Source organism: Morus notabilis, unplaced genomic scaffold, assembly GCF_000414095.1.
Source record: "Morus notabilis unplaced genomic scaffold, ASM41409v2 Scaffold568, whole genome shotgun sequence".
NCBI classification, from domain to species: Eukaryota; Viridiplantae; Streptophyta; class Magnoliopsida; order Rosales; family Moraceae; genus Morus; species Morus notabilis.
The window spans coordinates 263,300-291,254 of NW_010368058.1; the positions used below are offsets into that span (position 1 = coordinate 263,300).

Here is a 27,955-nt window from a genome sequence, read left to right on the forward strand (position 1 = left end):
ATTTAAAGGAGAATATAGTAAATAGCAGGCTTATAAACTAAATTAAATAATGTTTAGAATCCATTTAGTATAAGGTTCAAGTCAAGATAGTTTGAACCATGTGAGTTTTGAATTGTAGGATTTGAACTTGGGTTTTAAATCATGAATGTGTAGTTTGACCTTGAGATTCAAACCAGTCAAAATTAAGAGGATGGTTGGTTTTATTTTTTAGAGTTTAGAACAGTTAAAACATCATATCAGAATTTAAACTTTGTTGAATTGGGTTCAAACTAGTTTGTACTTTAGTTTTTACAAACAAATATTAGTTTGAATTAAAATTATGATTTAAACAATGTGAATCATCATACTAAACAAATCCTTAATTTATGACTAGTACAAAAATTATAAAGTTCATGGCGTAGTTTGTTAAAAAATTGAAAGTTGATTGTTAGTTGATCGTAGACTTTAATTGCAACAGATTATAAAGTTTAGAGTTCAGTTTATTAAAATTGAAAGTCCGGGGCGCACAAAATGAATAATTTAGGGTGTCCGGTGCAATTTACTCTGTTTTTAAAATACTTTTACACCCAGCACCTCGTTACACTCGGTCGTGCAGCCCAGCCACCGTCGGCCTCCGTCGCGAAACCCAGCACCCAGCCGGCCTCTTCGCGCGAAACCCAGCGTCGCACACCGCCCCCTCCGTCTCAGAGCCCTCCTTTGTGGCTCGCCTCCCCTCCGTTTCTCGCCGTGGCAGTCGCCCCTCTAACCCCCGATTCGAGCTTAGAGTGAGAAGGGTGGAGACAGATGGAGAGAGAGAGACAGATCAAGATTTAATAAATTGTCTAGTCGTCTTTCTCAATAAGAACTCGTTCCTTCTTCAAAGTTACCGAATCGCCGTGGCTTCACCGCTTATCTCCGACTTCGTAAAATCTCCTTTTCCACTACGCGATCGGTTTTGGCATGCAGCAAGATCTGCGAATTTTGATGAGTGTATGGTAAAAGGTCAGATTTTGTCTTAAATCTCGAGAATTTTGCTTAAGTTTTATGTGTGTATAATGCGGATACTTCTCTTGCTGAATTTCCAGTTATGGAATTTGGAAATCGTTGATTTTGTTGGATCGAATTTCCTGTTTTTGTTATGTTCCAGTACGAATTGCGTGATCAGTTCGCAGATTGATTAGAGGCAATTTGAGCAATGGACAAGTCTAGCGCTTTGGAGTACATAAACCAGATGTTCCCCACAGGTATGCGTACATGTGTGTGTATTTATACATATATACATTCGAATTAACAAATTAGTAATGCTGAATTTTTTAGCGTCTGGTGTTTTGCATTTGAGTAGCAAGTGCAGTTTTCCGTTGGGTTACAATCCTGATGTTTAGTAACACTTGCATGAAAATATATTATCCTCTTATGATCATGTATTTTGGCTTTCTGTATGTGTTTTTGAAGTGAGATTATATCCTTCTGTTGATATTCAGAGGCATCTTTGTCTGGGGTTGAGCCGCTTATGCAAAAGATTCATAATGAGATTCGACGGGTGGATGCTGAAATTTTAGCTGCCGTTCGTCAGCAGGTAGTTAACTTTGCCTTATTTTTTATGCCTTAATTGCCTCTTGGGTTGTAGTTGAAGTTATGATGGCCAAGGGGAAAAAGGAAGGCAAAAAATTAAAAATAACAAGCTTCATGACACATGTGCTTTAATGAAACTACAACTTTGTAGTCATGATTTTAGTAAAATTAGTTACTTTGTAAATAAGTAGATTGGCCATTGTACTTCCAGAGTAATTCAGGAACTAAAGCGAAGGAAGATCTTGCTGCTGCTACACGTGCTGTTGAGGTATATTCGTATTTGGTTGAGTTCTGAATGTCTTTTTGAAAAAGGAACATTTTGTCTTTGTGGATTTCCTTTGTTGTTACCGTAGTGTTTATTTCTTTTCCTGTAATGTAGGAACTCATGTATAAAATCCGGGAAATCAAAACCAAAGCTGAGCAAAGCGAGACAATGGTTCAGGAAATATGTCGTGATATAAAGAAGCTGGACTTTGCAAAGAAGCATATAACAACAACAATTACTGCTCTTCATCGTCTCACCATGCTAGGTAGTATTCTTGTCTTTTATTTGTTATGCAACAAGCTTGCTATGACCGGCTTTATTTATGGTGACTGGTGAATTTGATATTCAAGATTCCCAATCTAAATAGAACAATTTTTTGGGCTCTAATGAATGGCGTAGGGTCCTGTGTAGCATGTTATTATGTCATAGGTTGCGAGTCTGAGTGGTATTGCTCAGTGCTTACACTGGAGTTATAAAACTACAGTGCAAGTATCAAAGAGCACCGCAATAAACGCCAACAAATGTGCTAGAACTGCCTACAGATGCCTCTGTCAAATACAGATGTTCATTCTGTTCTTATTTTAATTGCGCATCAACTGCATTATTTAGACTTTACCGGCGGATGTCCTAACAATATTATAAATAGACCAGCAATGAAAGTTGTTGCTGTGAAGTTTGGCCCGAAAATAACGGACACCTAAGTCTTGTGAATCAAAATTTCCAAATGGAACTGAAAAAGGATTAATTTAATGGTGTGATTCTCCTGCGTTCTATGCAATCAGCTGACTGGTTGATGTCAATTCGAAGACTGAAGGAATATAAATATCTTTACATTTCCCAAGTAACACCAATTTTATGTTCTGGCAGTCTCTGCTGTTGAGCAGCTCCAAGTAATGGCTTCAAAACGACAATACAAGGAGGCAGCTGCACAATTGGAGGTATCCCCCCCTCCCTCAAGTATCCTTTTATCCTTCACTGTTGCTGATATTTAAAGCATAAATTTACGTTTTCATGCATATGGCATATACTCGAGGTTGCATATGGATTTATTAAACTGAAATACAATTTGTTAGCATTTTTAGAGTACTAAGTCAATACTCTTTGTTAAACTTGCTCCATTTCTAATTATTTCTTCATTATCATTTTTCAGGCTGTGAACCAACTATGCAGTCATTTTGAAGCATATAGGGATATTCCAAAAATCACAGAGCTCCGAGAGAAATTTAAGAATATCAAACAAATACTTAAGTCACATGTGTTTTCTGATTTCTCAAGGTATGGTGTCAAAAATGAATTTTTAAACTGACCACCGAATGGTATGATCATAGTTGAAAATTTCTCCTCCCACCCCCTCCCTTTTTTTATGATGGCAAGGCATAAGACATGGTGTAGTTTGAGGTTTTTCCTCGAGTGGTCATTGACCATTGTCAAAACGTGCGCAAGTTGACTGCAATGGATGCTCTCTAAGTGCCCTCCAATAATTCTCACTTAATGCGCCTAATTCTGGTTTGCATTACAATACCAGCCTTCATGTCCTTTAGTTTGGGCCTTGGGAAAACTTTGACCAAGGGTCACCATTTTCCATGACCTATGTAGTAGGCTCCCACTGAAATTGTTGAACTTCCTTTTTTGTTGATATCTCAATAACTACACAGAGTTTCTTAAAGGCAACTCGACCTTATATATACCTTATTCACTTAGGTTGTGTCCAATATTGAGATTGACAAATATCATCCGCATGTTGTGGACCAATTTTTTAATGGTAAGTTTATCCGTCTCCGCATCCTAAGTAATTATTCTTTCACATTCATTCTCAGCTTAGGTACTGGAAAGGAGACAGAAGAAACTAATCTACTCCAGCAATTATCTAATGCTTGCTTAGTTGTTGATGCTTTAGAGCCATCGGTTAGAGAAGAGTTGGTAAATAATTTTTGCAGCAGGGAATTCACGTCTTATGAACAGATCTTTGAAGGAGCTGGTTTGTCTGAGTTCCTATTTCTGTCTTGTACAAATCAGTATCTAAGCTTTGTGTATTAAGAGTTCACTTTAAACTTGATGGAATTGAGTTTCGTTATATTTTTTATGCTTCTAGAACTTGCTAAGTTGGATAAAACTGAACGAAGATATGCATGGATCAAACGGCGAATAAGAACAAATGAAGAAATCTGGAAGATTTTTCCTTCTTCATGGCATGTTCCGTATCGACTCTGTATTCAGTTTTGTAAAAAGACAAGGTATGATCTCCTTGTCTTTCATATCAACCCCTTTTGTTCTGATCTTCATCTTTTCTGTGGAGGCCAGATTTGGGTTGATTTTCTTGATGGATTGATTTTCGTGAAAATTTATGTTCAACTTAAAACGTTCAAGATAGTGGTTTAGTGACCCTGGAGAATGGAAACCTAGAATGTTGTGCATTTTCTGGTTTAAATAAAGTTTACACAGTGAAAGAACTGCTACTTCTGTCATTATAACTTGGACTGTGTTTTGTTTTCAGGAAACAACTGGAGGAAATCCTTTCTAATCTGAAAGAAAAGCCAGATGTTGGGACATTATTGTTGGTAAGCCATAGGTCACATTTTTCCGTTTTCTCTACCTCTGATATTGTTTCTAATATTCTAAATGATTTCACATGCAAGTGAAGTGAAATTTGGCATATATATTTGTGCTTCCTGATTAGTTTAATTTGATGGTTGCACGCCTAATTTTATAGAAGTTTTTCCGGACAACATACGATCAGTTACAGTCAGATTAACTTTGTAGTGTATGTGGATTTTGTTTCAGTGGACCATAAACGTCCTTTCATCTTAACCTTTTTTTTTTTTTTTTTGTTCCCACCCCCAAACCCTCATATCTTAGTGCTTCCTGCTACTCTGATTTCTAATTCCATGAGGCGGCCCGTATATTCACTGCACTTGTTCTAGTGTCCTTCATTTCATGTCGTCTGTAATACATAAATTGTGCCTACCGCTTAGAAAGTTGGAAAGTGTGTGAACCTAGGCAAGTAATCTGTTGATGAAAAATGCAAGGATCTGTTCTTTCTATTTTTATTGCTTTACCTGGTGTGTAGGCTTTGCAGCGAACTCTAGAGTTTGAGGACGAATTGGCAGAGAAATTTGGGGGTGGTACTCACGGAAAAGAGACCAGGAATGATATTGAGGAAATTGGTGGAGGGGAAAGTACTGGTCAAAATGTGTCAGATATCCGCAAAAAGTATGAAAAAAAGCTTGCAGCATATCAGGGAAACGGTGCTGAGGTATGTGTATCGACAATTGCTGTTATGGTTCAGACTTTTGCATAGTGCTAAGCTAACTGCCAAATGTATAAATTCACCCATTATTACTTTTTATGTTGACAGGAAAAGGATGGCAACAAAGAACTGTCGGCACCTGGAGCTGGGGTACTTCTTCAATTCTATATATTCCATATTTATGTGCTACATTGTACATGAATGCTTGCATAATGAATTGATGACCTCTTTGGTGTGTCTTTTGCTTCATGATCTTTGCTTCAAGAAATTAGTATTAGAATAAATCTTACATCACTCACACATATTTGAGATATGTTTATATAGTTTGTGTGCGGACATTTGTCTGTGACATCAGAATTTAATGAGTGATTTATTCAGCAGGGCTTACTAATGAACCCACATAAAGTTGATGCCATGTCATGTGCATTGTTTTAACGTTGTAGTAGAAATACGTGTAATTGCTTCTTTTTACTTCTCCCATAGAAAAGGAGAGTACTTGAGAATGTACCCCTTTCAGAGTTCTCTTTGGTGACTTATTCTGAACATAAGATTATTGAGAAAGCGGTTTCATTTGGCAGTTCAACTTTCGAGGAATCATTTCATCTTGCTTTGAACGTCACTTGACAGTATATATAGAGCTAGAAGAGAAGACGCTAATGGAAAACATAGAGAAGCTTGTTCAGGTAGATTGTTATAGTCATTATGTTGCTCATCACTTTTTCCCCCTTTTTTCCACCTCGGATCACCTATTCTGTATGACAGGAGGAGACATGGGATATTGAGGAGGGAAGTCAAAATAATGTTTTATCAAGCAGCATGCAGGTAAGCATCTCGAGATTCTCTTCTTCCTCTTGCTATCTTTTGAATGCACGCCCAAAAATTCTGTCTGGAAAACTCTTGTCCCCAAATTTTGTGAACATTTTAACTGAAGTGGGAGAAGAACTTTTATTTTCCGTTGTGCATTTTATTGTGCTTTTGGAATATTAAAGTGGCTTCAAGCAATTTTTTCATCTACTCACAATCTGCATCTGAATTGTATTGACGTCAGGGAAGATATTCTAGAGGATTTGCTACTCTAAAATCTAAATTGCTTAATTAATGAGATGCCTTCTCTTTTCTTTTTCTTTTCCCCCTTAGTATAGATTTTGAATAATTAGCCTTTGCTGTCCTTGCAATTTTATTGAGTCGTTATTAGTAAAACTTCTTTATATGTGAATGTATCAAAGGTCCAGAACCCTATTCAACATTCAGGTTGTTAAACAAACAATTTAAATTTCACGTGTTATCCTTTTTTTCGTTTTGTAGGAATTTTGTATGTTTGGAGTTCTATAGAGGCATCCTTCATGACCAGATTTTCCTCGATTGAGGCTCAATCTTTCTTGTTCACTGCTCACTTCCTTTCCATGTTTTGCAGTTGTTCCTTATAATCAAGAGAAGTTTGAAGAGATGTACGGCTTTAACAAAGAACCAAACATTGCTTAATTTGTTCAAGGTGCATACTTTAATATTGTTATTAGTTCTCTTTTCGTTCCTTTTGTGTAGTGTACTGTGATCCTAGACCCATAGTCATCGTATTTTGTGCTTTTGTTTCGGAAATCCTTGGAAATGAATCGAAATGAAGGTCTGTGTTATATTTTTTACCTAAAAAAATTATAAAAATAACTGGGTATGAAAGACGCTTAAGCTTACAGTCAATAAATATGTAAGTTGTAAGGGTTTAGCTGGAATGCGAACTTGAGTAATGTAAAACTCTCCCGTCCATGCAATATGTCCTGATATTGCCTGCCACCACCAGGTATTTCAACGAGTTCTCAAGGCATATGCTACAAAGCTTTTTGCAAGATTACCTAAGGGTGGCACAGGAATTGTTGCAGCAGCAACGGGGGTGGATGGACAGATAAAGGTAATAACAGATATATATATATATATATATATTTTTTTTTGTGGTATGTTATACTTCTTATCCACCTCAAAGAAAATAATTTGCCCTTTTGCATCTCTTTGAAAACTATAAGCAGACATCTGATAGAGATGAAAGAGTGATTTGCTATATAGTCAATTCAGCTGAGTATTGCCATAAGACGGTGAGTCTTGTTGATTTTTGGTACTTATATTTGGCTTAAACAAACTTTGTGCATATGCACACGGCTTGTGCCAGTCAGCCTAAGTGACTTGGTTAAATTTTGACAGTCTGGTGAACTCGCTGAAAGCGTGTCCAAAATAATCGACTCACATTTAGCTGAGATGGTGGATATGTCAGAAGTTCAGGTATTAGCCAAAAACTGATAAATCTTAATTGGAGTTCATAAATAAATCATACAGTGGCAATTCTTTCCTCCATTTCTAAGGTGCTCAAGCATATCTGCAGGATGAGTTTTCAGCGGTGATAACTAGATCATTAGTAACCCTGGTGCATGGCCTGGAGACGAAATTTGATGCTGAAATGGCTGCAATGACTCGTGTTCCATGGAGTACGCTTGAGAATGTTGGGGACCAATCAGAGTAAGTTGCATTCATTATAACTTCGAAACTTTGGCTCCAATTTAAGGTACTTTCTGAAATAATCGCATCGAACTTTTGCAGGTATGTTAATGCCATAAATATGATTCTTACTAGTAGTATTCCTGTGCTTGGTCGCCTCCTTTCACCAGTTTATTTCCAGTTCTTCCTGGACAAGGTGATTACATGATATTTCTTATGATGAATCCCGTTCCTGATCATTTTTTATGATAAATTATTGTTTTTCTTTCTTTCCTCTTTCTAGCTGTTTTTATATTTAAACACAATGCTTAGATTCTGCAACCACTTTGGAGGTCTTCAGTAGAATTATTCTTAGCTAAGTTTTCTATACAAGCCTCTTAAGATCAGAAACGTTAATTCTAAGGCTTCTGTCACTATTTTCGTTTCTTAAATAAATAAATAAGTAAGAGCAAACAAAAACAACAATAATGTGGCCGAGCTAGAAAAGTTTTTCAAGTGGGGGCGTAGGGGAATCAAAAATTTTGAACTAAAATTACAACACAACTATATTGTTTTAATGTTGTTCTCTTTTTGCCTTCGTATTAGCTATTTTATTATCTTTTTTTTTATTCTTCTTCCGAATGAACTAAGCTTGTAATATAATTTAATTCGCTTTTCTAAAATTTAGCCCCAAAGATATAAGTTTATATAATACTATTGCTCATCTTTTAAGTTTGAAATATGAGTATATTTAAAAGTCCAAACTTGAGGTATAACTGAAACCTTTTTAAAAATTCTACATCAATGTTGCAATATAAAAGGGCAAATAGTAAAGAAAACAATAGTTTGTTTTTTTTTTTTTTGGTGTGTGTGCGCAAAAATAGGAGCATTGAGCTGCCCATGGTACCAATGTAGCTCCACCCCTGACAACTACAACTTTGTTCAAGGATAATACTGGGGATAAGATTGAGAATAAGGCTTTGTCATGATAAAAAAAAGGCACTTATATTTTACGAACTCAAGGCTCGAGCTCATTCAAGAAATACGGATCCACCCTAGGTTTTTCCATGGTTTAATCATGCAAGGTCATTTTCTCAGCTTTAAAACTTCAAATCATTGTCAAGTATTCGGAATCCACTTAGGTGGTTAATGTAAACTCCGCCAGGAAGCTCCCTTCAAATTTAATATAGCTCTTCGCACTAATAATTTTATTACCATATGCAGCTTGCTTCTTCTCTTGGTCCACGTTTCTATGCAAACATTTTCAAATGCAAGCAGATATCTGAAACTGGAGCCCAACAAGTAAGGCCTGTGTGAATATTTATATATATATATTTTGAATATTTGTATATTTCGTTTACTTTTCTTTTTCCTTTATAAGTGCATGTACCTTGGTATAAAAAGTAAGGACAACTTGAGATTTACACAAGGGGCGGTTTCAAGATGTCTTGGAGGGAAGTCTGCAATGACATCCCTTGAATATGAAATTTTAAGTTATTAAGGCTTCCTGCATATAGAATGTGTTTTTCGAAGTTCATTTTGAGGTATATAGGGTTCGTGTATGAAGCAATTTTTCAGGAACACTCGTATTGAGGTCTGCTATTTCTAAGATATGTTCCCATACATTAATGGAAGATGGTGGTTTTTTCTTTTATTCAAAGTCCTGAAAACAATCATGTAAGCCATGTTACTGCACTGAGAACTTTAAGAACGGTTTTCATTCTAAGTTCTCTATTTTTATTATCAAGCTGGGAGATGCTTTACTTCAATTTGACTGGATCTTTGTTCTAAGTTCTATCCAGAATTTTTGTTAGGTTCCCTCATTTATTTATTTATTTTACTGTTAGCCCCCCACTGAAGTTTATCTATTCCAGGAAGCGCAAGGGTATGGGGAGTGAGAATAGAGTAAGTGTTAGGGGGGGAATGTAATTTTGGGAACTAAGAGCTGACGTGGAGAAGTCTATTAGAAGGATTGTAGGAGTCAGGGGATTTAAGGGTGTACGGGAACCTTGGGAAAGGCATTCGGTTATTTTGGGTGCTTTGAGCATTGGGAGGGTGGGACCTCGAAATTCCCAGGCCTTCCTCAACCATTTACGTTTCCTTTAATATAGATCAGCTTGTACTCAGCCATGGCCACCGAGTCTATGGTGGCTCGTTACTGAATAAAAGGAGCAGACGCCCCATTTGCGCTATTATTTGCCACTCTTCTTTTTCTCTTCTTGTGGGTATTACTCTCTAACTCGCAGGTTCCTAACATTTACTCAAAAAGTTACTTTCAACTATGTTAGTAATCAGACTGCTACTGTCTTCTCAATAAAAAAAAAAAGAAAAAGAAAAAAAAAAGACTGTTGCTGTAGAATAGCTGAAACAATACGTTTTACCTTCAGTTGAAACTCCTCACTGATCATTCGTTGATAAATCTATTTTGTGCGAGTAGTAAGCTTTGATATTTATTCATGAAGTTTAGAGATAAAGGAATTATTATTATTATTTTATTTATTTATTTTTTATTTTTTTTATTTTTTGCAGATGTTATTGGATACTCAAGCTGTAAAGACAATTCTTTTGGAAATACCTTCCCTTGGTCGACAGGTGAGTAGTAAACCTTCGTCGTAATAAGCTTTAAAATTACAGAATTAGTTGTATATCTTTACAAACCCATCAATCATGTTGCATAAAGGCAGCCTTCATTTATTGTAAGATATAAAGGCCTCATTCACTTAACCGATTTTGAGTTTTCAATTCGAGTTAAAAAGTGAATTTATGTGAGAGTAAACACTATAGCACAAAAAGTTGAATTTGAATTTTTGTGAGAGAAAACACTGTAGCAAAAACTTGAGTTGTGATTCAAATGAACGAAATGAACAAGGCCAAAGTACAAACTTTTTTTTTTTTAAGAAAACACCTTTATTGATAATTGTGAATAGCGGATACAAGAGGATAAGGTATCCTCAATGGAAAACAGAACAAAAACAAAAATTCATTATGATAAAACTAAGGATTCATCTTCCTATCACATCTTTCCAATTCAAAACAATCAAAGAAACCAGAAAACCCTTGAAAACTCTGTTGGACGAAGCCCATAAAGAAGCTGAGAATTTGGCTTTCTGAAAAATATCAGCAATATCCAACGCCTTCTCGAAAATTCTCGCGTTTCTTTCCATCCACAAGGCCCACATAACCGAAAGTATCATACTTTTTGTAGAATAATGAAAGAATTTCTATTATGAATGAATGAATAATTATAAGCTATTATACCCTTTATTTATAGACACTTTCTGTTACACAAAATCAGGAAAGTATCCAAACAGATCAGCCTCTTTAGGATCCGGTAATCTCCCATGATTTCCTATACTAGAAAAACTCCTAAAAATCCTCCTATGATATCTCATCCGAGATTTCCTACACTCCCCCTCAAGCTGGTGAATATAGGCCCACCATTCCCAGCTTGCTAATGTTCTCATGGAACATATTATTACATAATCCTTTTGTCATCACATCTGCTAGCTGATGCCCCGTAGGAACATATGGCATACAAATTAGACCACTATCTAACTTCTCTTTAATGAAATGTCTGTCTATCTCGATGTGCTTTGTCCGGTCATGCTGTACAGGGTTGTGAGCAATGCTTATAGCTGACTTGTTATCACAATATAGTCTCATAGGTCTGCTCCATTGAATCTTCAGGTCTTCTAGAATAATCTTAACCCACATTAATTCACATACTCCTGCTGCCATAGCTCTAAACTCAGCTTCGGCACTTGACCTTGCTACCATGCTTTGTTTCTTGCTTCTCCAGGAAATTAAGTTCCCTCCAAGGAACGTGTAATAGCCCGTAGTTGATCGCCTATCAACTGATGATCCTGCAAAGTCAGCATCTGTGTATACTGTCAGGTCAATATTCGACGCTTTCTTGAATAGGACTCCTTTCCCAGGATGCGCTTTTAAGTAATGAAGGACTTGATAGACTGCATGTAGATGAACTTCTCTTGGATCATGCATAAACTGACTAATGACACTAACCGAATAGGCTATATCTGGTCGAGTATGAGCAAGGTAAATGAGTTTGCCAACAAGCCTCTGATACACTTCTCTATCCACTGCCTTATCTCCAAGAGCTTCTCCCAATCTGTGGTTGTGTTCAATAGGAGTTCTAACCGGTTTGCTAGCCATCAATCCGGTCTCCTTGAGTAAATCTGTGACATACTTTTGTTGGGAGATAAACATTCCCTGTCTAGACCGAGCTACCTCAATTCCCAGAAAGTACTTTAGTCTCCCTAGATCTTTTATTTCGAATTCCTTGGCTAGAACCTCCTTCAAGACTCTCCTTTCTACCTCATCATTCCCTGTTACTATAATGTCATCCACATATACTATTAATATCGTGACTCCCCCTGAGGCCGAATGCTTGATGAAGAGTGTATGATCACCTTGACTTTGTTTGTAATTATTGGCTATCATCACCTTGGCAAACCATCCAAACCATGCCCGGGGTGATTGTTATAACCCATATAATGCCCTTTTTAGCCGGAAAACTTTGTGATCATCAACTCGACTAAACCCTGGTGGGATACTCACATAAATCTCCTCTTCTAGTGCCCCATGGAGGAAGGCATTCTTCACATCATACTGCTGTAATTCCCAATCAAAGTTGATAGCCAAGGACAGCAAGATTCTTACGGTGTTCATCTTTGCTACTAGTGCAAATGTTTCTTGGTAGTCCACCCCATACGTTTGAGTATATCCCTTTGCAACCAGCCTTGCCTTATAGCGTTTTAGAGATCCATCTGCCCTAAACTTCACTGCAAACACCCACTTACAGCCTACTGGCTTCTTACCCTTAGGTAAATCAACCAACTCCCAAGTTTCATTCTTTTGTAGTGCATCCATTTCAGCCTCCATAGCAAGTCTCCATTCTTTCTTTGATAATGCCTCAGATAATGAGTTAGGAATAGGAATTGTGTTTAGGGTTGAAAGGAAACTTTGGTGGCTTGGAGAGAATTTCTGAAAAGTCACAAAATTAGATAGAGGATATAGAAGCCTTTTTGTGCATTCTCGGGTTTGTTTTCTCACAGCTATAGGCAGATTAAGATCAAGGTCACTGTTGGGAGAAGGATCTACTGGTGCTATATTTAAACTTGGTTCACAGATTGTTACCTCATTTTCAGGAGTCAGTTCAGTGGCTTGTTCCTGCCTTGAAGTCATAATAGGATCTCTTTTCCTTGTATATACCCGATCAAACCGGAAATGATGAAAGATTTTTCCATTTGAATGGTTTTCTTGTGACTATTTAGGCTGTGATTTTGGTGACTCGGAGGATGTTTCCAGTAGTGGTGACTCGGGTGTTTCCAGTAGTAGTGACTCGGGTGGGAGAAATTCCAGTGGTGGTAGACTTGACTCCTTATCTTCAAGTATAGGTAACACCCCCTGAAGATAAGGAGTAGAGAAATATGGCTTATACTCAACAAACGTGACATCGGCTGATATATAGAGTTTCTTAGGGGGAGGATGGTAGCATTTATAACCTTTTTGAGTAGATGAGTACCCCACAAAGATACACTTAATAGCTCTAGGATCGAGTTTCCCTCTGTTATTGCCATGAATATGAACAAATGAAGTGCACCCGAATACATGAGGAGTAAGGTTGAAGGACTTTCGAGTATCAGGATAGAATTGAGACAAAGTCTCCAGTGGACTGGAGTGGTAATGCAAGATGATTGGAATTCTGTTTATAACATAGGCTGATGTGAGTACAGCCTCCCTCCACAAGGACTTGGGTACATTTTGCTGGAATAATAGGGCTCTAGTACACACTCGAGAAGATGTCTGTTTTTCCTCTCTGCCACTCCATTTTGTTGTGGAGTGGTAATGCAAGATGATTCATGTATAATTCCCTCCTTTTGAAAATATGGAGTCAAGGTTTGGTTGAAGTAATCCCGGGCATTATCGGAGCGAATATTTTTTATTTTTGTGCCAAACTGGTTTTGGATTATTTGATGAAAGGTGGAAAAAATATGGCTCACATCAGATTTGTTTTTGAGTAAATATATCCAGGAGACCCTCGTACAATCATCAATGAAACTCACAAACCACCTATACCCGGAGACACTTGCAATGGTGGATGGTCCCCAAATGTCACTATGAACCAAAAAGAAGGGAAATGAAGATTTATTATTACTGATAGGAAACGGTACACGAGTGTGTTTCGCACTCTCACAAATATCACAATGAAAGGATTGAACATCCAAACCCTTAAACAAGGCAGGAAACATTATTTTTAATGCGGAAAAAGACACATGACCTAGACGCCTATGATGTAACCAAATAATATCTTTATTGGAAGAAGAAAATAATGAGAGCACGACTGGTTTTTTCACTTCCGGTTGATTTGATACATTCAAGTAGTAGAGTCTATTATGCTCTTTAGCAAGTCCAATCCTCTTCCCCGACCCCGGGTCCTGAAATTCACAAGAGGAAGCATTGAATATAACACAAGCAGTTAGATCTCGGGTAAGTTGTTGTATGGAAACCAAATTTGTTGAAAGTTGGGGAACATGGAGAACATTTTGAAGTACTAATTCTGGGGTAATTTGAATATCTCCTACTCCTGCCACTGTGGTTGCAGAACCATCAGCAACTATAATTTTCCGGTTGCTTGGACAGGGTGTATAGGTCTTAAATAGGTTAGAGGTATGAGTCATGTGGTCGATGGCACCAGAATCAAGGATCCAAGCATTCCTAAACTCATTACCTAAAGTATTTAATCCAAGAGAGATTAGAGTCTCACCTGAAAGTGTCAATGAACACATACCCTGGGTTGATACCTGCGGGCTGGATTTCTGTCCCTGATCTTCCACTTTTCCTAACAAACCCTTGAGTTTTTCAATTTCCTCCATACTAAATCCTCCAAAGCTGCGGGTTAAATCCTGTGTGGACATATGAGCCTGGCTGTAGCTTGATGCTGATTGTCCTCCTCTCTATCCCCATTCTCGGCTGTTTGTGGAGGGTTTCCCATGCAATTTCCAGCATCGCTCCTTGTTATGTCGTGGTTTCTTGCAGTACGTGCACCACATCTCATCACAATCATTGTGAGCACTTGGTCGGCTAGGCTTGTCTACAGCAGTACCATCAAGCATTAGCCCTTGTGACTTGGAGCTTAGAAGGGCAGAATTTTCTGTTGAAGGTGGATCGAGCATGATGCCTCTGCGACTCTCCTCCGCCCGGACCAGGGAGATTGTTTCAGTCAAGGATGATACTTCAGGCCTGCCCAAAATTTGAATACGTATAAGATCAAACTCAGAATTTAAGCCAACCAAAAAATCATATACCCGGTCTCGTTCTATGAATTTTTTGATGGCTCCTGCACACGCTGCAGTTCAGATCAATTGTCCTATAGTAGTCCAATTCTTGCCACTGATTTTGTAGTGCATTGGCGTACTCTGTCACAGTTTTCGACCCTTGTTTTGCACCTGTTGTCTCTGTCTTGATATCATATATGAGAGCTGCATCATTGACCTTTGAATAGGTTTGGTAGAGAGCATCCCAGATTGACTTTGTTGTTGGCAAGAACATGCAAGTGTCACTAATTTCCGGGTTCATGGAATTCCATAGCCATGACATAATCATTGAATCTTCTTCCTCCCATGCGTTTGCACCTGTGGCTCCTCTTTCCGGTCCCTGCTCCAATAAATGGCCTAGCTTTCCTTTTCCTTTCAAAAAGGTTTGAACCAATTGAGACCACTTCAAATAATTTTTTCCATTTAATCTGTAGGCTGCCTGGATATTCTGAAGTTCTGTTGTGCTTTGTGCTGGCTGTTCATTCTCAACTATCGAAGGTGATTGAGCCGAAGAGGTGGTATCCGTCATGATTGGATATGATTGGACAGAAAAAAAAATAAGGAGGGCTAAATTAGCGATTAAGGCTGATGAACTACTAGCAATTAAGGCTGGGAGAGAAAGGAATGAACCAGCGATTAAGGCTGGGAGAGAAAGAAATAAACCAGCCGGAAACCAGCGATAAGGTTGCCCTAATTTTTTTTTCCAGAAACCCTAGCCTTACGGCTCTGATACCATGTAGAATAATGAAAGAATTTCTATTATGAATGAATGAATAATTACAAGCTACTCCACCCTTTATTTATACACTTACTGTTACACAAAATCAGGAAAGTATCCAAACAGATCAGCCCCTTTAGGATCCGGTAATCTCCCCTGATTTCCTATACTAGAAAAACTCCTAAAAATCCTCCTATGATATCTCATCCGAGATTTCCTACACTTTTCCATAACACTTGTTGAAACCCAAACCCAACAAACTTTCCATCAGCACCGAAGTGCAGTGAGCTGGAGTAACCTAGAAAAAACCAGCTTCAAGAGTCGTTGCCCAACGACCTAGTCACTGTACAATGTAGCGATAGGTGGTCGATGCTTTCTTCATTACCTCTGCAAAGAACGTACCGGGATGGAAAAAGAGCAATGTGGGGGTTTTTCCTCTGAACCACATCACAAGTATAAGCTTACCGTGCACAACCAACCAAGTTAAGACTTTAATTCTATGGAAAACACTGGATTTCCAAATGAATTCAAATGGTTCAAATATCGAGTTATCATTTCTGTCAACTAAGGATGTCAAAAAGGAACGACACGAAAAACCGTTAATATCACACAACCACACCCTAAGATCAGGAGAGGATGGACTAAAAGGAAAAGAATTTAGAATTTGTAATAGAGAATGCAAATCCTCTACCTCTTTGTTATTGAGTCCTGTCCGAACACCGAGGTTCCAATTTGAATCATCATTGCTGGACAGTGACTAGATTTGGGATATAAGAGCATTAGGAAGATTAGTAACTCTGAACAAACGAGGGAACAAAACTTCTAAAGACTTGTTTCCACACCATTTATCTTTCCAAAACAGTGTTCTAGTCCCATCCCCTACTCTCAATTTAACATTTTGAAGGAAGACATTCAGCCCCTGAGAGATAAATTTCCATTTTAAATTCCCAATACCCAAACCGCCTTTCTCCTTGGCTTTTGACACGATGTCCCAAGCCACCAAGCATCGTAGTCTCCCTCCTTCCTGATTGTCCCATAGAAAATTTTTCATCAATCTTTCCAGCACCTCAACAACAGTTCCAGGCATCTTGAACAAAGACATAATAAATTGGAATGCTCGTAATGACGGATTGAATTAGAGTTAATCTTCCTCACCTAGAAAGAAAGGATTTCTTCCAGCCATCCAATCTTTTTGACACCTTTTCAATTACCGGCATCCAAAATTCCATTTGGCAATGGATTCCCACCCAGAGGCAAACCCAGATATTTCATAGGCAATTCACCCACTTCACTACCCAAATCCATCACAAAATCATGAATCAAACTCCTCAACATTTATTCCCACCAATGTGCTTTCAGCCTTTCACCCATGTTGATTTTCAAACCTGAACAAAGAGTGAAAATTTTCAAAATTGATTTGACATTTCTGATGTTCTCCATGCTGGTCCCCAACAAAAACAATGTGTCATCCACAAATTAGAGATGCGACACAGTTACTTCCTCTCTTCCAATTGATAATCCCTCCACATCTCCCATCTCTAATGCTTTGTCCATTAATCTACCAAGCACATCAGCTACTAGGGTAAACAGAAAAGGAGAAAGTGGATTTCCCTCTCTTAAACCCCATGTTGCTCCAAACCGTCCTCAGGGATTTGGATTTTGAAGTATAAAGTAATTTAGATAAGAGTATAAATTAGAACATAAAGTATTTAGATTTGGATTTTGAAGTATAAAGTATAAACTAGGACTGTCTAGTTTGAATTTTGAAGTAATTTAGATTGCAATCTTTTTTGTGTATTTATTTATTTGTTTATCTATTTAAATAAAAGGGATATTTGCAAAAGTGGCCTTTTTTATTTAGTAAGTGGTCGAAGTTTTGTAAAATTAGGGAAATGGCTGTTTATCAATGATAACCTGTTTATCACTGATTGACTTATTGTTTTATTGCTGATTGACCAATATCCGTTGTTGATAAACCAATTTCACTATCAGTGATTGATCACTGTATTAAAAAAAAAGAAAAAAAAAGAAAAGAAGAGTAATTTCCCTAAAAAAGAGCGGAATATGAACTTTGGACCTCAGTGTTGAACTAAGAACAATTTAGTTGCATATTGACTTGTTCTTTCTCCTAGAATTGAAATTAAAACCATTATTTGTTTCTTTTTTGTACCTATAACAGACATCAGGTGCTGCTAGCTATTCAAAGTTTGTTAGCCGTGAGATGAGTAAAGCTGAAGCACTTTTGAAGGTTGCTTATCATTTCTTTAAATTTTTTGACAGCTTAAGAGTTTGTTTTCAAAGAGTTCATATATTCCTCTCCTTCTAAAACAGGTTATATTGTCACCAATTGATTCTGTGGCGGATACATATAGAGCATTGCTACCAGAGGGAACCCCGATGGAATTTCAGCGGATTCTGGAGCTCAAGGTTATAGTCAACTATTTGTCTTCCTTTTTTTTTTCTTCTTTTTTTCTCCCCTTTTTGAAGGGGTTCAAAAGGTTGAATATTGCATTACTGAACCATCATCTGTCGAAGCCCGCAATTTACTCTGAGAGTTGACAAGTCGGGGATGAAAATTTGAATGACCAATGAGGATAATACCAGTCAACCGAGTCCAGTCTAGAGTTTTAGATCTCAATCGTGTCTGATGGAATCCTGCACTATAGTTCTTTGAACTGAAGTTATGGATTTCCTTTACATTTTATCAATTTTCCCCCCTTTTTGGTAGTAAAAGAAACAAATCATTTCTTTATCATTTTGCTTCGTTGTTTATGGCATGATGTTGTGGAATTTGCACATTGTGTTGCTCTATGCTTGCTCGTTCAGATGTTTGACTGAATACAGTATTTCTTTCTGGTTTATTTTATGATGGGTTATACAGGGTCTTAAAAAAGCTGATCAACAAAGCATACTGGATGATTTCAACAAACATGGACCGGGGATTACACAACCTTCTATAGCACCAGTTGTTGCCACCACTGTCCAACCAGCTCCAGCTGCGGCTTCTCTAATACCCAGCTCTGCTTCAATTGGATTAATTGCTTCCAGAGAGGATGTGCTAGCACGAGCAGCTGCACTTGGACGAGGTGCTGCCACAACGGGTTTCAAGAGGTTCCTTGCCCTCACTGAAGCTGCAAAGGACCGGAAGGATGGACCTTTCAGGAAGCTCTTCAATGCATGACAGTGTGAGACTCAAAACTGTAACTATTTTTCCTTCGGTTTTTGAAAATTTTGTGCTTTTTTCCTTTCCCCGGTGGGTTTTGGATACAAAAAATTAGATTGTTGTATATTATTACACCAATAGTCGAATAAGAAATTCCTTTTGTTCCTTATGGTCTTCAACTAACCGGATGTCTCGCCTGGGACGTGCGCCACTTCGTTGGGATGCTTATTCAAGTCCTCTTTTAATTGTACCATCATAGCTGAATTTTCTTCAAAAATCTGAAGTAGCAACTATTTGTACTCAACCAAGTCAATTTATAGTCATAATAGACATAGCAAGATATATTTTCGTTTTTTTTTTTTTTTTTTTCCTCAAGTTACTAATGAAAAATCAACGATAATATCTGTTTTGTCAAGTGAAAAATGTTTGACTTGACCATAGGTAAGTGATTTGGTACTTGGTAATGATTCCAGTTATTGAATCAAATTTTACTTCGATTGCCATTTATATGGCGATTATAATCTTGAGCAATTAATGCACTCGTTTATATTTTGAATGTATGAGATACTAAGGGCTTGTTCTTTTGAGTGAAAAACTCAAAAAAATGTAACTCGGGTTATAACTTTATTCGAGTTCATGTTTTTTAAGTTTAAACTCGAGTTCAAACTCGAGTTTAGAATTAAAACTCGAGTTCAAGGTTCCTCTTCAACTCGAGTTCAGAAACTCGAACTCAAATTAATGAACATTATTTTTTCTATTCTTAAAAATGTTATAACTTTTTCGTTTTAATTCTGATTGAGATTTTTTTTTCTATGCGTTGACAACGAAAAGACGAATAAAACCCGACTCATATACCATATTAAAATTTTTCATCAGCATTGAGTTTTTATTAAAATACTATCTAAATACATATTCAAGTTTTGACTCATTCAAACACAAATTTAAAAAGATTCTTATCTCAAACCATAACTCAAATATACACAACCAAACACAAACTCAAGTTACAAGTTCAACTCAAATTATAATTCAAATTCAACTCAAGAATTATACTTAAGTTAAACTTTAAAAGAACAAGCCCTAAATAGAGAGATTTAGTTGATACCCATTACCTCGGTATTTTGGGCGTATAATTCGTAAGTGGTGAGAACTTTTTTATAGACATGGACCCATTTTTGAATGAATAGAATTAAAGTTACCCTGTGAGTGTTTACTAAATTTTTTTAAATATATGATGAAATTATAAATAGACTTTATCTAAGGTGCTACAATGGAATTTGAGAAAAAGTAGCAATCGGATAGGTAAAACCAAATTTTAACCCAACTTGATTACATATTTCATATGGGGTCGCCTTTAGGTACCCGTAAAAGCTAAATTATGTTTTTGCCACAGGGTCTCTTTGCTGGCTTGCATAAATTGATTTCCAAAACAAATTGGTAGAATGCCAGTCTTAAGTAGACACTAAACAGGGTTGGAAAATGGAATTTCAGTTTGCTTGGACAGGGTTGGAACTTGGAATATGTCAACCTAGCCTCCCGGGTGTTAGTTTAACTATTATTGATCCAAGATTGGTCTATATAGGATTAATGAAGGATGCCAAATGGCACAAACCCCATTATAGGCGTTAGGGTTTGGATGACCCCTAACCCTAGCTAGTCAACTTCTCATTGGGTTTTGAATTGTAACCCTAGTTACAGTTGAGCCAAAATTGAATCATTATTCTACACCAACCAATCCAAGAAAACCGAAAGAATAGGAGAATCACGAGGACCAAATATAGCATGAAGATATCCAAGCATCATTTAAAACTTTAAAACCTAATTCCGTAGGTTTGCATTTAACTTTTTACTTAACTTTCCCCAACATTTTCCTCACTCGGAAAAGTTTTAAGTGTTTTCTCAATTGAGAGTCGTTGCTGTTTTTCCCATTTGCATTTTGTATTCATCCAATATTCTCTCTTTTTTCTATGTTATTTTTTTTTTTTGTATGTTTTTCATAAATGGCTGAAATTTTACAAAATTACAAAAATGATTGTTTTCATTAACGTAATGGCAATCACCGATTGACTCAACGATTAATCATAATTGACTTTAATTTATCACTAATTAACTATATTATTATTTATTATTAATCAATGTTAATTGATAATTAATTAAAATCAATTAATACTTAATCAATTTCAATCAAGAAATTACATGTTTATTAATGATAAACCATTGATAAATTAATAATGAATCGCTCAATCATGAATCATGATTGATTGTGGTCCATAAATCAATTTCTGATTAATTCATGTAAACAAAACGACCATTTTCATAAAATAAAAAAAATTCAGCCATGAGGTGGTTAAAAAATGCCACCCGGCATAATTTCTCTTTTTTTTTAAAGTCAAAATGATGTTACTTAAATTAGGAAAGCTCCAAGAGCAAGTGTGAAGCCACACTGAGGGTAGCCGTCCCAAAAGAAATAAACCCTCGATACTTAAGAGGCCAATGCCCACTTGTTTTAAACCTAGGATGCACAATTTAATTCAAATTCCATTGACACAATTTTACCGTCTCATTTTCGTCCAACATTCTATAGATACACAACTTTACTACTTCAAATTTAGGTACAGTTCGATACGACATGATTATTGATGGTTATTTGTAGGCTGACAAAATTGTTGCTTACAAACACATTACTATTATCTGAATCTCCATGCAATCTACTTTCGTAATTATTAGCACAAATCATTCTTATTTCATTATCTTTAGCACAAATCATTCTTCTTATAAGTTTAAATTACACCTGAACTTGTTTAAAGTCCGTTGTCTTTACGCATCTAAACTGCTCCAAATCCAAGTGTTAAAAAAAAAACACAAAACAAAAAACAAAAAACAAACCAACTCCACGTTCCATTTGGCATCATACGCCTCAAAAATAGCACGTACGGAAAAAATAAATCCAAAAAGGTAGCATACTCTGAATTTGAGTTCATTTCCACGTACGGTTCCAATGTAACGGTTGAACATGACAACAAATTAGTGCGTGATGAAGTTTCTCGATATATTTCAACAAATTACTCTGATTTTGATTTCATTTCCACGTACGGGTGAACAAATCAATTTCCAATATAACAGACAACAAATTAGTACGTAATAAGTTTCTCGTTTTATTTCATCATATATAGAGTAATTTCTCAGGACTTCTAATGTGTTCACGTTGCATGGCTATGGCCAAGAATAAAAGCTTCAATCCTTTGGTACATGAATACTCACCTTTCCCACAATATAATTCTACACCTTAAATTTAAAAATAGCTGAACCCATCAAAAATCGGCATTATAATATATTTAGATTGGCAACCTAACCTAGTAATAAATATTAAGAGACGTAAAAATATGCTTCCTTTGGAGCCCAGTATCATAGTGAAGCTTTTTAAATAATCAGATGTCTGTTGAACCAGTAAGTACGGACGGTAACAAAAGAATAAGACTAGAAGAAAGTGCCTCTCATATATTTGATGATGAAAAAAATACTTACAACTAGCAAATTTTAGAAGGGTCTCCTCTCCTCGGCCCAAGTGTTCTGACTTGCCGGCCCTGACGTCATTGAAGCGGCCAAAGCACCCCGAATGATTAGATTAGTATGGGACTCCCAAAACCGCCATTGGCTTTGGGTAGAAGGATCCACACCAGATTCACCCGGGGCAGCTGGAGCCAAAGTACCCGAAATCAGATCAATCTGAAAGACCAAAATCCCCAAAACCACCTGAACGACTAGGCCCGCCAAATCCACCAAAGTTCCCGCTACGGTCTTTACTAGGCCCACCAAATCCGCTTCCAGATCGACCACTTTCACCAAATGAACCGCCAAATCCACTTCCAGATCGATTCCGATCACCAAAGGAACCGCCAAATCCGCTTCTAGAACGATCACGGTCACCAAAGGAACCGCCAAATCCACTTCCTGATCGATCGCGGTCACCAAAGGAACCAAAACTACCAGAGTTAGATCCACGAGCAGAATCACCAAAGCCGCCAGAACGGCCAGATCCGAAACGTCCTGAACCACCAAAACGACCAAAACCACCATCAGATCGGCGATCCCTCGTGCCTCCAAATGAACCGAATCGACCACCACCACCGACGCTGAACATGTCTATATTTGCATCGCCTGCAACCTTAGGAAGCTGATAACCAGCAAGTAAAAGCAATCAGTCGCACAAACAGTACAATTATGGAAAATGAACAAAATTATACTACAAACCAAAAGAAATTGATTAAGACGTACTGAAACAAAACCAGTAGTGCTTTGAAAAAACACATGCATAATTGCAGTTAAATTTAAAGCTCCCAATATGACAGCCGTATTTAAATACTTCGATTCTTGCAGCTAATAGTTTGAGCAAAACAAAACAGTGAGACATGCAAAAGGTCAGGCCATTTTTTCTTCCTCTTATTTCCAGAGGCTAATAAACAGAAATGAGCATTACATATATACTCAGAGATCATTAAGCCACTTCCAAAACTACATCCTGATACCCCAAGACTAGAACACCGGCTCTTAGCCAATCATTATTATTATGCATAGCTCCAGTACCAGACAGGTATACTTCTTGCAGAAGAAACTATGCATATTCACATCATACTGGAACATAACTCCCAAAATATAAAATCTATCAGCAAATAACTGCATCAAGAATCTGACTCCAGACATTAAACAAGTCTCACATCAGTGCAAGCTTAGAATTGCGGAGACACTTGAACACTGAACCTACATGTGTTAATCTACCTGTCTCATACAGTCACAAACTGAATTCATTTGCCTAAATCAATAGAAGAGAATTTAAATGGTAACGGAGTGATCATAACCTCTGTAAATCTGCATCCCACATCTCGCTCAATTGACCTTACAGCCCTGGTTTCGCCACTAGTGTAAAGAAGAATAGCAGCTCCTTTCTTTCCTGCACGACCTGTCCGGCCTGATCTATGAACAAATATTTCTGAAGAATTTGGAAGTTCATAATGTATTATCTGTAACAAAGAAATGTACACGGTGAAAAGGTCAACACGATCGCAACAAAACCTGCACACCAAGCTCCGGCCTTATAAAACACATCCCCTAGAACGTTTACTAAAAGTGAAATTAATGTGTTTTTTGTACAAGTCAGATCCAATGCTAAGTTATTGGCTTCCAGTTCAACTACATTAAAGTTTACTGCCACTAAACCTTTCAGTGCAGCTCATTATATCGCACTCGACCAAAGAGCTCCAACTTTTTACTTGCAACTACCATTCCTAAAATAATATAAAAAAAAACTCCTCTTTTAGAAGGTAACAACGATAACTTCCATCAGGATCAAGTGATAAGTAGACATAAAATACATTAATACAGATTGGTTAAATAATCTTACCAGATCAACGTTTGGTATATCAAGTCCACGAGCAGCGACATCAGTGGCTACTAGAATATTGAAATGTCCATCTCGGAACCCTGAAAGTGTTCTTTCCCTCTGGCTTTGAGAGATATCTCCATGCAAAGGCTCACATCTATAACTCCTCGACATTGCATATGCCAATCGATCAGCATCACGTTTAGTTTGGGTGAAAACGATACACTTACCTCCTTTGGCATGTTCCTGACAATACAATACATATCCACAAGTTGAAATATCAAAATGCTAAAACATGAATAATTCTATTATTTCTCCCACATCAATAAGTCCACAAAAAAAAGGTTAAGAATACCAGTTTTAACACAAAATAGAAAGCAAATTCTCAATTCTTACCGTAATCAGAGGCCCAATAATTGATGCTTTTGCACATGTATCTGATGCAATTGCGTACAAAGAAATACCATCTGCCAGTTTCTGGTTAGAATCTCCAACCTACAGCACAGAATAGCAACTGATAAGCTAGCACCGATAAGAACTAATGAGTTTGTTATGTTTATAATTCTCTATTTTGCACTATATCTTCAAAGAGGACAAAAAATGCACAATCCCTTGAACTTCCATTTAGTTGTAAACAAACCTAGAATCTGAGGCCCAGGTTCCATCAGCTACTAATAATACTAAGTAACATAAAAAAACAAATAAAACATGCACTCGCGTGATATAACTCCCTACGATATAGTTACATCCTATTAACCAAACCGAACAACACCATAACCAAGAATTTTAAAAGGGAAGCATAGTAATATGGAAAAAGGAGTTGTTAAAACAAGAGTATGAATAGTCAGAGAAAAAAATTAGGCATTGAGCACTCACAAGATCAATGTTTACTGGGTTGTTTAAATAATTTCGAACAAGTTGTCTAATCCATTGTGGCATTGTTGCAGAGAACATCATGGTCTGCCGCTTCTGGGGCATTTTCTCTAAGATCTTCTCCACATCCTCCTGAAATCCCACTTGAAGCATCTGATCAGCTTCATCAAGAACAAGAAACTGAACTTCTGACAGATTTAGAGCACCCCTGTTGAGAAGGTCAATAATGCGACCAGGTGTTCCCACAGCTATATCTACTCCATAGTCAAGCTGCCTCATTTGTTGTGAGATCGGTGTACCGCCATAGACACAGATTGTATCCAAACTGGGCGCAGACTCTTGGAACTCCTTCTCAACTTGCCTCGCAAGTTCCCTTGTTGGAGCCAAAACCAATGCCAACGGATTCCTTCCGCGCCTGTAGAATTTATTACATAAGCCATCAAAACAAAAACAAATGAATTCACATTCATCATTCATAACTTGACCCACAAGCACACACAATTCAAATCCAACACACAACTAAAAGGCTACATGTGATCATAAAAATTAAAAATAAATAATAATAAAAATAAATAAATAAATAAAAGCAGGATCAGAAGACAAACCCATGTTTAGCATTGTACTGAATGATTTTATCCAGGATGGGGATTCCAAAAGCAAGAGTCTTCCCAGTTCCCGTTCTAGCTCGACCAACCATATCTCGCCCCTGCATTGCCGGTTCCAGCACAGCTTTCTGTAAAAAAATGAATCCCAAAAAATCAGCCTTTACAACTTCACCTCAAACTGAACAAGATACACAAATTCTCCGAAAGAGGGAAAAAAAAAAAAAACAATAATTCCATTTCCCATCATTTCAGAACAAATTAATAAAGAATTGAGCCTCAAAGATAATAAATGTACCTGTATGGGGAATAGCTTAGTAATACCCCTCTTAGCCAAAGCAGATACGATCTCCGGCGAAATCCCAAGCTTCGCGATCTCAAGTCCTTCATCGCTACCGCTCACTTTCGACGAATCTTCAAAGGAATCCACATCAACGGCGTACTCAGCCTGCAAAATCGACGAGGCGCGATAATCCAACGGGCCAGATTTCACGTGGAAGCTCCTAACTCCAAACCCTAACGGGCTCTCCCGCTGCAGAACCCTAGAAATGGAGGACTCAACCTCAGCGCCGGGACCGCGATTTCCGGACCTAACAGCGCCGGCCGCGGCTATCGAGAATTGGCGGCGGTGGAGCAGGGACTCGATGGCGGCGAGAGTCCGCCTCCGAAGGACGACGTTCATCATGTTGGATCCAATTTAGGGGCTAGGGTTTGGGGGGAGAGGAGAGAGAAAGTGGCTGAAACTAGGGATAAGGGGTTAGTTAGGGTTTTAGGGAGAGAGAAGAAGAAGAAGGGTTTTGGAGGAGAGAGAGGCGGAGAAGCAGAAATGAGAAAACCTTTGAGAGAAGGGTTTTAGGCCTCGGATGAAAAAAGGGCGTGGGACAAAAGAAAAATGATAATTTTGGGTTGGGATCCTCTGTGGTTGATTACTGTGTATACGATACAACCTATGATGTTTAATCTCTCATCGATCATCGTTTCAGGAGATGCTTGAGCTTGAGCTTGAGCTTGGAGCTTGGAGGAGTGGCTACTAAACGCACCGCTTGGTAAGAAAAAAATAATGAAAACAAAACAAAGAAAAAATATAATAATAAAAAAAACAAACAAACTCTTTGATATGGCCAGGTGTAAGTTTAGTCTGTTGAGAATGATATTCTATAAGCATCCGTTGTAATATGATATTTATTATTTATTTAATAAAAAATTTTAATTATTATTTTATATGCATATATTATTGAATATTTTATAAATATCATTGAAATTTTCATGATTATTTATGTTATCTTAAATATTGTATATACGTGTTATATATGAGAGGATAATATTTAAGGATAATAATCAAAATGATGTTTGTAATGCATTTAATTAAAGTTCAGAATCTTTAATTAAAACATTACTAATACATGTCATTCTCATTTAGAATGTAATGGTGTTATCCACGTTGTTAATATGATGAGATATTGAATTCTACACAATATGAATTTCTGATAATTTCTGTTAAGCATAAAAATTCTAATTGAGTCTATCAATGGTCATATATAAAATGATCTTAATCGTGAGTTATTAGCAGACTCTTATTTATGAATTTGTGTATTTTGATTTACTCGATACGAATTCTGAGATATTGAATCTTATTCTATGTATTTAGAGACACGATGAAGTGAGTAGCTAGAAATATTAATACACGAGATGGAATCCATTTCTTCTTGAGAAAGAAGCAGATAAATAATTCTCTTGAGGATTGATTCGGTACTTAGATTAGTACGAGCTATGATTCATGAATTTGTTTTATAAATCACTGTCCATTAAAGAATTAATGGTACTCAAGGATAAAGATGTAATTAGAGAGGTTAACGGATTTCAAATAGTTCTAATTATCAATTATTTATGGACGGTTGATCTATATGTAATGACACTATCAAAGGGACACTTCACGGTTTAGAAGTAAATTATATCTATAATTGCGAGAGTGCATTTCCAAGTTTATAGTGGAGTGATTTTTAGAATTAATAGAATAAATTAATTAATTAATTAGTTTTTATTAATTATTAATTTTATTGAAACTCAGAATTATAGGTCCATAAGTCTTCGCGTCGTCCTTATAATCCTACAAGACACTAAAGGCAAAATGAAAATTTTAGAATTATAGAATCATAAATAGAACACTCAAGAATAATTAATTGAGAATTAATTATAAATTAAATAATGTGGTTATTTAAATTTAAATTTTGAAACACACATGTGGAGGAGTTCACATGGTGTACACGCCTAACACAGTGGGAATCCCTCTGGGATTCAGTTGCTTACTCTCTAAGTTATCCAATTGACTTATTTGATAAGTTGTCTAATTGAAATTCAAATTAAA

General features: G+C 37.0%; 2 protein-coding genes across 2 annotated transcripts; one reads left to right on the forward strand and one right to left on the reverse strand.

Moving 5' to 3' along the window:
* The first annotated feature begins 510 nt into the window (after positions 1-510).
* LOC21400707 (vacuolar protein sorting-associated protein 53 A) lies at positions 511-19,075 on the forward strand. Its single transcript, XM_010114582.2, has 25 exons — positions 511-981; positions 1,127-1,223; positions 1,461-1,555; positions 1,763-1,819; positions 1,931-2,081; positions 2,684-2,754; positions 2,967-3,091; positions 3,634-3,794; positions 3,909-4,050; positions 4,311-4,374; positions 4,884-5,069; positions 5,172-5,213; positions 5,642-5,746; positions 5,826-5,885; positions 6,478-6,555; positions 6,859-6,966; positions 7,082-7,147; positions 7,254-7,331; positions 7,432-7,565; positions 7,647-7,740; positions 8,748-8,825; positions 10,053-10,115; positions 17,758-17,826; positions 17,910-18,005; positions 18,460-19,075. The coding sequence occupies exons 2-25, from the start codon at positions 1,175-1,177 to the stop codon at positions 18,757-18,759; spliced, it is 2,472 nt and encodes an 823-aa protein (XP_010112884.1). The 5' UTR covers positions 511-981; positions 1,127-1,174; the 3' UTR covers positions 18,760-19,075.
* A 2,974-nt stretch (positions 19,076-22,049) lies between these two features.
* Positions 22,050-26,427, reverse strand: LOC21400708 (DEAD-box ATP-dependent RNA helicase 53, mitochondrial). The gene is made up of 7 exons (XM_024176372.1): positions 25,889-26,427; positions 25,594-25,721; positions 24,992-25,403; positions 24,512-24,610; positions 24,137-24,361; positions 23,595-23,756; positions 22,050-22,912 (listed from the first exon to the last, which is right to left on the reverse strand). Exons 1-7 carry the CDS (start codon positions 26,273-26,275, stop codon positions 22,460-22,462), a joined length of 1,866 nt encoding a protein of 621 aa, XP_024032140.1. The 5' UTR covers positions 26,276-26,427; the 3' UTR covers positions 22,050-22,459.
* Positions 26,428-27,955: the final 1,528 nt, after the last annotated feature.

Excerpts from the sequence above, each read along its gene's own strand:
- LOC21400707 (XM_010114582.2), top strand. The coding sequence starts at position 1,175 with ATGGACAAGTCTAGCGCTTTGGAGTACATAAACCAGATGTTCCCCACA. Across the intron at positions 2,755-2,966 it reads AGGCAGCTGCACAATTGGAG|GCTGTGAACCAACTATGCAG; the intron begins GTATCCCCCCCT and ends ATCATTTTTCAG. Across the intron at positions 8,826-10,052 it reads CTGAAACTGGAGCCCAACAA|ATGTTATTGGATACTCAAGC; the intron begins GTAAGGCCTGTG and ends TATTTTTTGCAG.
- LOC21400708 (XM_024176372.1), bottom strand. The coding sequence starts at position 26,275 with ATGATGAACGTCGTCCTTCGGAGGCGGACTCTCGCCGCCATCGAGTCC. Across the intron at positions 24,362-24,511 it reads TTATTGGGCCTCTGATTACG|GAACATGCCAAAGGAGGTAA; the intron begins GTAAGAATTGAG and ends TTGTATTGTCAG. Across the intron at positions 23,757-24,136 it reads ATATACCAAACGTTGATCTG|ATAATACATTATGAACTTCC; the intron begins GTAAGATTATTT and ends TCTTTGTTACAG.